The sequence below is a fragment of the Sphaeramia orbicularis genome, chromosome 18 (genome assembly GCF_902148855.1).
Source record: "Sphaeramia orbicularis chromosome 18, fSphaOr1.1, whole genome shotgun sequence".
Classification (NCBI taxonomy): Eukaryota; Metazoa; Chordata; class Actinopteri; order Kurtiformes; family Apogonidae; genus Sphaeramia; species Sphaeramia orbicularis.
The window spans coordinates 4334921-4345315 of record NC_043974.1 but is presented as its reverse complement, the minus strand read 5'-3'; the positions used below and the strand labels follow the sequence as shown (position 1 = coordinate 4345315).

The 10395-nt window shown below is 37.9% G+C and overlaps 1 protein-coding gene across 3 annotated transcripts in view; it reads left to right on the top strand.

Moving 5' to 3' along the window:
- Window positions 1-253: 253 nt before the first annotated feature.
- The window catches only part of LOC115438506 (uncharacterized), a 16192-nt gene continuing 6050 nt past the window's right edge, over window positions 254-10395 (top strand). For all 3 annotated transcript variants that reach the window (XR_003938087.1, XM_030162160.1, XM_030162159.1), the window contains exons 1-10: window positions 254-362; window positions 566-598; window positions 934-1203; window positions 2360-2608; window positions 2741-3016; window positions 3146-3415; window positions 4973-5248; window positions 5367-5669; window positions 8168-8434; window positions 9075-9338. Coding sequence is in view for 2 of the 3 variants with exons in the window: in XM_030162160.1 (XP_030018020.1) it covers window positions 326-362; window positions 566-598; window positions 934-1203; window positions 2360-2608; window positions 2741-3016; window positions 3146-3415; window positions 4973-5248; window positions 5367-5669; window positions 8168-8434; window positions 9075-9338 (2245 nt within the window). In the remaining variant the exon portion in view is untranslated. The remainder of the gene's footprint in view (window positions 363-565; window positions 599-933; window positions 1204-2359; window positions 2609-2740; window positions 3017-3145; window positions 3416-4972; window positions 5249-5366; window positions 5670-8167; window positions 8435-9074; window positions 9339-10395) is intronic.

Here is a 10395-nt window from a genome sequence, read left to right as displayed (position 1 = left end):
GTCTTAATTCACTGATATTTACCATTTGTTGTTCACTAGTTACAGCATCATTAGAAATGAACAGCTTCACTTGTAGAAGAGAAAAGGTAACATTCTCTTGCTGTGAGCAGGAAGTGTAAACATGTCAGAGCTGTGGTGGTCAGGGTGTGAAGTGGTTTCTACAGAATGGAAGTAAGAACAAACCAAGTGAAGTCAGAGAAAAAGGAAGAAATGATCAAATGTTGGCAGTTCTTTAGTTCTGGTCTTTGTCTGCTTCTGTTTCAAGCCTGTCTTCAGTTCAAAGTAGAATTTCTCTGACGCAGAACAACAAGTGCTGGATGTTCAGATGGGGGTTCTCCTGGTCTGGTCCCTGACCTGTTTCTGTGAGTATATGACATGACTTTATGTTTGAAGAAGTCACAGAGGAAGGAAAATACTGTGAGGAGAAACTATCCTCTGTGAGACCTGTGCTAACACAGACTCTGTTGGTCATGGAGGTCATAGTTTGGACTCCACATGTTATGTCAGTGCTGCTGTAAAGTGCACTGTTTATGTTTTGTCTGATGATTTTCATTCTTTGTTGTAGTGTTGAATATACACCTCTGCAAACAGACCACAGGTAATCCACTGTCTTTATTTGTTTGATTTTAAATGGATTGAAGCATTAGATATTGTATTTCCTGTTTGTCACTGTTTATATTAGTGTCATCGTATCTTTATTTATTGTCAGTGAAATATACATTAAAGTCTACGTTCAAGCTGTTTTACCTGATATCTACATTTTCATTTAGGAACTCAGGTGGCAAAGATACAAGAGTGAAATAATGTTCATTGCGAATTGCAGATATAATGTATTATGTGTTTATGAATACAGATTATATCTAACACTGAGACCTAAGATTTCATGTAAATATTCTCTCTTTTTCATATGTGTGGTTCCTTCAACATGAACAGTGACACACAGGGTCGTTTTGACTCTTGATCCAAACTGGTCTGAAGTATTTTATGGAGAGGCGTTCACACTCAGGTGTGAGATCCAGGATGGAGGAAACACTGGGTGGACATATGAATGGACACCGAGCAGATTAAACTCACCTACAACGACAAATGAGTACAGAATTACCAGAGCTACTACAGCACAGCGTGGATCCTACAGATGTAGAGGAAGAACTGACTCATCTGTCACAACAGAGTGGAGTAATGTCATTGAACTGACAGTAGCAGGTAAGATGAAACATCTGTTATTTATCAGACTGTTTAGAACGCTTTAATCTGAGTGAATAAAACAACAGAAGAAACAGATTCAGTAGAAGAAAACTGCTGTCATATCCATCACCTGTAACCAGATAAACCAGTAGAACAGTTCTGTTATAAGAACCCAGGATTCAACCTGTTCAGTATTTGTTGAGTATTGAAGTACTTGTACTGGTAGTGCCAGGACAAACATGGAACTCTTAACATTTGTCTTTGTGTTCCATCTACATGACAAAATATAGGCCCATTTTGTTTAGTCTACTCTTACTTAATAAGGCTGCTGAGGTGTTTTATTACAGCATTAACTTTCTGCCCTGTTTTCCTTTTGATTTTACTGTATGTGGTGTTTGATGGAGAATTTTTCTGTGAATAGGAGTAGACAGACACTGGTTGTTTGGCCCAGAGGATCCACTTCCTTTGTAGACTGAGGCTTTTTGGTGTGAGCACTAAAATCCTACACGGCAAAAAGTCAAAATGTGTCAAATCGAAAGTGTTTTCTCATTTCTAGTCAAAATATCTCATCACACTTAAAATAAGACATAATCACCAAAAGAGTAACATTTGAGTAAGATATAGGAAGTTATTTTTAGACAATAGATCTGGAAAATCTTATTTCACGAAATCTGACCAAGATAATTTTCACTTGTTCCATTGGCAGATTTTTTTTTTGCAATGGAGCAAGTGATTTGGATTTTTTGTAGTGTGTGGATGTTCTATATTGATGATTTGGAAAGCAACATCAGATATTGCATGGCTACATGGGTTGGTAGTTTAACTGTTCAACAGAAAACAAAATGTGGAAACCACAGTGAAGACCATTTTCACATGTGGATACCCATCTCTACAGTCCATGTATGAGTGCTCTGGAGTACCACAGTTTGGGTTTAATAAAGTACATCTGTTTGTCTGTCATTCATTCGTTCATGAATAAAAATTTGTGCAAAGTGTGTTTGGACCATACGTGGAAGAAAAAATAAACTGAAAAACAGAACAATCTATATACTCAATCATATCTCAGTGTTTATTTGTGTTAATCGTGGAAATCACAAATTGCTGTGACTCTTCAAATATTTGTGACTTGCAGCCAAGTTTTCCTAACGTTGGTCATTTTCTTTTGGACAAACAGACAGACCAAAGACCCAACTGAACATGTCCACAACATCCATTAACCAGGGGAGTGTGACCCTGACCTGCTCTGTGAGTTCATCATCTGGATGGAAATACTACTGGTACAAAGACAAGAGTCTATATAAACCCCAGTACCCACAACTTTATTCTGATCATCCACACATAACTGTCCCACCTGGAGGAACCTATCAGTGCAGAGGAGGCAGAGGAGATCCAGTTTACTACAGCCAATACAGCAACTCAGTTGGTAAAAATAAAAGTTTGATATTAAATATAAATGACAATGAAACACAGTGTTGATTCATATGGAGTAAATTTAACAGTGATTAAATCTGATGTTTAATTTATTGGGGTTTTTTTTTTTTCATTTGTTCAACAGTGATGACCAGAGCTGTAGTGACGCTGAAATCCAACTGGTCTGAGATATTTCATTCAGAGACGGTCACTCTCAGATGTGAGATCACAGATGGAGGGGATACTGAGTGGGTTTATGAATGGTCAGCATCAGGCCCAAATCTACCTCAGGAGCAAAGTGAATACTTGACCATCAGAGTTGATTTTTTCAGCAGTAGGCAGTACTACTGTAAGGGTAAACACAAAGAGGATGAGAATATGGAAACAGAATGGAGCAACTCCATGTCTCTGAATGCATCATGTAAGTCTGACTTAAAATAATGTAATAATGTTTATAAATATGAATATAAAGTCGTTCTTTCACTGTGTATGAACACAGTTACTGTGACTGGTTTTCGAAGAGTAATTTCTATTTTCACAAACTGAACAGCACCGAAACCACAGGCCCACCTGACCTCTGACACAACATCCATTCAACAAGGCAGCAGTGTGACCCTGACCTGCTCTGTGAGGTCATCATCTGGATGGAGATACTACTGGTACAAAGACAACACGTTATATAAACCCCACACCACACAAGACTTTTCTGATAATCCACAAATAAGTGTGTCAGTGGGTGGAGGCTACCGGTGCAGAGGAGGACGAGGAAACCCAGTTTACTACACGTATCACAGCCACACAGTCAGCATCAGCACCATCGGTGAGTCTGCCAATAGGAAACACATGTAGAATCCAAAAAATGTGTGTGTTTAAGGGGATTCATTGTAACTGATGCTAATTTAACCGTTGCCCATTTTATTTTCTGGAAACACTTTATTAAGGTATACACATTTACCATGAGGTGAAACTGAAACCTGATTGGTTAAAGAAACAGTCCCGATGCATATACATTTTAAGTTACATGAGCCTTCACTACTCATTCTGAAGGCCCAAGGCAGATTAGATTAACCCTGGCAACACAGAGATACTGAAATCTGATTGGACAAAAAAATCTTACATCCACATACATGTAATGGAAGCAGTGCAGCCAAGAGAAATGAAGAGAATAGTCTATTGGGAATAAATTAATACAATTTAATGGAGCACATATTTGAATTTTGTTCTTAAATGCAGGTCAGTGTCTCTGACAGTACTGAGGCCAGTAGAGAAGGCCTTGCTGGCCCGGATGGCCCACCACCGGGGTTTAGTTTACCAGTTCTTTCTGCTCCTCTTCCAATATTTTCTCACACCAGAGGTTCATTCTTCTGTTATCGTCCCAGACTGTTGATGAACATGTGAACGTGGTCCCAGAGCACCTGCTATGGCAGCTGTGTATGCTCATTTTAGGTCATGTGTGTCTACAGTGTGGCGATAATTTGTGCCAAAATGTGCGCACATAGAAACTATAATCAGCCATCATAAATCCCACTCTCTTCACACTCAACACCACTGTTACCGCTCACTGTCACTATGCGCACTCGCTATCCTTTTTGCAGACTCTGTCATTCTCTGTGCTTTCTAAGCGCTTGCAGTTGCTGAATTTGGTCACTCTGGGGGCAGGCACTGAACAGAACTCCTCTCCCTCTGATTGGTCGGCCTTGCCACTGTTTCTATGCTGTCGAAGGGTTTGTATTTGTGTCTGCTCCTCAACATATTTCTTTTCTCTCTGCCATCTGATCTGCATAAAATTGAAATGGCCGTCTTCAGGTGTATTCAAGGTGTATTAACCTCAGTGTGCAAGACCGACACGGGATGGCACCGGATGACCCGCCCTGGTCTGCTTTGGAATGGTTCTGACCTGGAGACAGTAGGTGTCTAAACTGACCAATCAGAGGGAGAGGGGTTTTTATTCAATGCCCGCCCCCAGAGCAACAAAATTCACTTACCGCGAGCGTGTAGACAGTGACATCGAGTGTGCAGAGAATGGGATTTATGTGCACGGATTATGGTTTTACGATAGCAAATTTTGGCACTAAATTATCACCCTAGACTTAGGATTGGTAAAATGCATAGACTGAATTTCCATACAGGAGGAATAAAGTAAATTAACCTCAATCTCCAACCTTTTAAAAAAAATTAAGGGGAACATTTTGTTTCTCCAGTAGTTTGTTAATAATGTTAATAACACTTAGTCCAGTATTTGTAGAACATGGTCTTGCAGAAGAAAGCATTAATAAGTGCTTCATCATTGTTACTAATTTGTACATGTAACTACTTAAAGTGAGTTTGTTATTATTGTGTGTGTGTACTCTTATTGGTAGCTGTTGTGTATTTTCAGTCTCAAACGTGGCCGTTGTGACTCTGGATCCAAACTGGTCTGAGATATACACAGGAGAGAAGATCACCCTCAGATGTGAAATCCACAGAGCAGACACAGAGTGGGAGTATGAATGGAGAAAATCTGACACAGCCCTGTCTGAAACAGAATCTGAAATCCGAATAACTAAAGCTCATTCAGGCCATACTGGAGACTACAGCTGCAGAGGAAGAATGAACCAGTCACAGGATCATTCAACAAACTGGAGCCACAAAGTCACACTGACGGTGTCAGTTGGTAGGATTCAGCACACATTAGTAATAAACAATTAAAGTATATTCTGTAAACACAATAATCCATGAGTACATGCATCCTATCAGATGGAGTGTCGCTGATGTGTTCTTTCCTCTTACAGGTAAACCCAGTTCTGTCCTCACTGTGTCTCCATCATGGCTGAGTCCTGGAGCCTCAGTAACTCTGAAGTGTCATGTTAAACATCCATCTGCAGGATGGAGGTTTTATTGGTATAAGGCTGTTCCTCATTTCTCAGATGAACTGTACAGGTATGAGCTGTTACCTGACAGCAGTGAAGGGACTGAACAGGAGGATTTCACCGTCCATGGACAAAAAACCACCACAGGTTATGTGTGTAGAGCTGGAAGAGGAGATCCACAGTTTTACTCTGAGTACAGTCCACCTAAGTTTACCTGGTGTGGAGGTGAGTTGGTTTATTTCTTATTTTGTCTTTTGAGAAGCAAGTGTCAGATGTGATTACCATGGCTCATCCAAGCATTTTTGTGAAATTCGTAAGGGTCTGGCTTCTGGATATATATATATATATATATATATATATATACACACACACACACACATATATATATATATATATATATATATATATATATATATATATATATATATTTATTTATTTATTTATACAGGGGTTGGACAAAATAATGGAAACACCTTCACCTCAAGATGATAATGCCCCAATCCATACAGCTAGAATTGTTAAAGAATGGCATGAGGAACATTCTAATGAAGTTGAGCATCTCGTATGGTCGGCACAGTCCCCAGACCTCAACATTATTGAGCATTTATGGTCAGTTTTAGAGATTCAAGTAAGACGTCGATTTCCACCGCCATCGTCTCTAAAAGAGTTGGAGGGTATTCTAACTGAAGAATGGCTTAAAATTCCTTTGGAAACAATTCACAAGTTGTATGAATCAATACCTCGGAGAATTGAGGCTGTAATTGCCGCAAAAGGCGGACCTACACCATATTAAATTATATTTTGTTGATTTTTTAAGGTGTTTCCATTATTTTGTCCAACCCCTGTATATAGTCATAACCCGGCTCTAGGCCATGACAAAAAGATGGGAGAAATACACAGTGCTAACTTAATGCAAAATATTTATTAAAGCATAACGCAAAATAACCAAAGTTTACAATAAATACGGGGTGTGTAAGTCAGTAATGTCAGTGGTGTGCATGTGGATGTGTGGATAGTATAAGTGTAAGGTTGTGTGGCTGAAAGAAACAAAAAGTAAATCAAACATAAGGTGCTGGTCGGCAGGAGAGAGAGAGAGAAGCGCCACGCTGGATCTGGTACTTTTATGGTCCTTAGGAACACCGGGCCCAGGTGTTCCCAATCACTGTGATGTCTCAGCTGATCACCTCAAGAGAACACAGAATGACATCACCACCAAGCACACTCTCAGACACCTAAGCAGGGGCCGTCACAATACATATGTGTGTATATATATATATATATATATATATATATATATATATATATATATATATATATATATATATATATATATATATATATATATGTGTGTGTAACAGGGTCAATTATCTAGCAGCAATGTGGGTATATTATATTGTGTATTGTTATAATTACACAAAATCTGTGTATTTTATTTTAATTTCTTTTGGTTTAGTACCTGACATTGTGGGCCTCCGGATCAGTGTGTGTGGAACTTTTTGTTTTGGTCTGTTCCCCATCGAACGGTTTACAGTGTGACGCTGCGCACTATAACTTGAGTTTTCGCACCTTTGCCTCCTCCCTTTTGTTCCGGTTTTCTGTGGGAGAGGAGTGCGCTTTACGTGGGGTACTGACCGGAGGTCTTTATGTTTTATCATTTCGTCAGATCAATAAACGGAGACTACCTCCAAAGACACACACATGCGGGTCTCATCATTAAAAGAAAAAAGAACACAACACAGAATCCGACACCACCGGTTACACACATACATATATATATATATATATATATATATATATATATATATATATATATATATATATATATAATTATAACAATACCTCAAATAGTAATGTCATGTTTTTGCGTACTATTCAGTTCTGAAGTTAGTGTTATCTGCTTAGACAACTTGCAGGACACATGTATACAAACAGAGAGATCACTTTAACAGTCACTTTATCAGTCAAGAAATAACTGTTATTGCCAGATTTAAATTCTTTATTCTCAGCTCATATTTTTCAGCGCATTAAGGATAAATTAGACTTTACAAAACATTCCAACTCTACTTGTGATTGTGCTTTTCATGTCTATTGTTTCACCAAGGGATAGCCATAAAACATGTGACTAATGACTTAATTTTAAGCTCAGTGTTCTTAGTGTGATTATGTGATTACTAGCACGAGTTCTAGATGTGGTAGTTTTTATGCTGGGGAGAGCTGACTTTTGGGAAAAGATGTCTATATTTTATAAGTACTGACATAAAAATTGTTCGGTAAATCATTCTTTAAATTTTACATGACAGTTAATAGATGAATAGTGATATCTAGGGACTGAAGTTAGTAAATTGTTGTTCCTGTTTTTAACTTCATTTCCCACCATGCTGCATGGTACTGCACTTCCTGTCAACCGTCATGGCCATAGCAACATGTTTGTAAGGTTATTGTATCCAAAATGACTAATATCTCCCAAAATATTGGTCCTGTCAACTTGCCGACATATTTAGTGTAGAGATGGGACCATTCCTCAACTGCAGGTACCAAATGGGCCAGTTAAAAACATCTACATTTCACAGAACTGCACGCACACACACACACACACGTGCACACACACACACACACACACACACACACACACACACACACACACACACACACACACACACACACACACACACGGGTGCTCTGAGACCTTCCAGTATTATGATATAGATGTCTTGTTTTTTCAGCTATGGACTCATCAGTGTCTCTCAGAGTGAGTCCCAACAGAAGTCAACACTTCACCTCTGAGTCTGTCTCACTGAGCTGTGAGACCAACTCTACTGAATGGAGAGTGAGACAGTTCTATGAGAACAGTTCCTCAAAGTGTGATAATTACCTCTGGAGGACTCAAACATCTCCATGCATCGTCTCCAGAACAGTGTACAGTGGTGCAGTGTTCTGGTGTGAGTCTGGATCAGGAGAGTTTAGCAACGCAGTTAACATCTCTACTCATGGTACGTTTTCATTCCATTTTCCTTTTATGTCCATTTTCTTTCACCAAAGATCTATTTTGAATTATCCAAACAACTGTCTCACTGTTACTACTCCCTCTAGTGGTCAAGTAAATCCATTGCATTGTTTATATGAATAGGATCATTGCATGTCCTGACAATCCAGTGTATTGGCATGTTTGACAGAACTTCAGAGCTCTTTATTCTCAACACTCTAATGATCATTTTAGGTCATATTTTAATGTTAGAAAACTGAAGTACTACATCGAACCCATTTAATAGTTAATGCAACCAGTTAGAATGTAGTACACATTTTACAAATGGGCATCATATGACACACTCTCTCACAAACATATTTATATTCTTGGTTTTAAAATCTGAAAACACCCCATTGTTTATCAATAAAAACCAAATATTATGTATTTTCTTTAAAATTGTGAGTGATTTATAGTTAGAATCTTACGACAAGGATTAGAGTGAAGTACTCTGCAGGTTGCAGTAGATTAATGAAACTGTTAAAGCCTCTTCAAGTCCTATATACATACGATAAATTGTCTGTTTTTAGACAATGTTGACCTGTATTTTTCCAGTCTTTTGGGGTCAGTGCATGGTTACACTCAAACTGTATCTGACTGTTCCACAGATGATATTATCTTAGAGAGCCCTGTGCATCCTGTGACTGAAGGACAACCTCTGATTCTCAGCTGTAGGCCGTGGACAGACGTTATTCTGTCTGATGTCACTTTCTACAAAAATGGAAAACTAATCCAGACTGGAACCAGTGGACAGCTCAAAATCTCTGCAGTGTCTAAGTCAGATGAAGGTTTTTATCAGTGTGAAATAAAAGAGGTAAAGAGCCAACGAGTACAGGTTTGGATGTCATCAGTGAGCTGGGTGTCTGTAAAATGTGAGTGTACTTAAACTCATATGTATTTGTTTGTGTAACAGAAGCTACACAATAGATCAGAAGAAGACACTTATTTGAATTATCAGTATGTGATGAATTTGTTGTATGGATAATATCATTTTATAAATAATACATAAAAGTACAAAAAAAGAAATGAACCCTTTCATGCATGACGTCCACATTTGTTGAAGCTCACTTTCCAAAGGTTATAAAGGCAATATTCTCCAAACCACATGGGGGCAGTGTCTATAGACCCTAAGCAAAACAGTGAAAAAAAACAGGATCATCTTCATTTAGAATTTGGACTGCTCTGTGATCACATAAAGTTAACCACTTAAGCCCACAAAACAAAACAAAAAAATAAGAAACTGTCCACTGCAAAGGGCATTCCATAAAATTTTGAAAAAATGCATCTGAAAAAAACTGTTGCATCATGATGTTTCCAATATAGGCAATTATTTAACTCAAAAAAGCCAAAACTTGTGCTTTCCTGTGTGTCAGGAGATTGAATATCTTCTTAATAAAACCATATTTTAGAAAAAAAGAAATCAAAATGCATTTTAACTTTAGCCTAATTTCTACTAATAAAATCAATCTAAAAAAAATCTAGATACTTTTGTTCATAATTCATGCATGAAAGGGTTAAAAGGAACACACGATCAGGAGTTACAGGTTAAAGAACAGTTGTGGTGAGGTGATCAAAGTCCACAGTGGGAGGTAATCCTGTGATGTGTTTATGTCCATGTTTTTATGTAGACTGTGTATGTGTTTGTATTTTCACACACCAGGCCTCAGTGGAATTCTTACTTTTGGAGTTTTATACGTGTAGCCTCAGAGCATAATTGTCCTATTTTTGTCCAAATTTTAAAATCTATGTAACTTTACTCTTCTAACAATGCTGCTTCATTTAATACGGATATCACAATTTGGCCAAAAATATGACTTAGGCAATAGCTATATGACTAACAACATGTAAGAACTGATGTGACCATAGATTTTATTTTTTTAATTTATTTTAAAATGCACTTTAGAAAAAAAAAAACTATAAGGAATATAC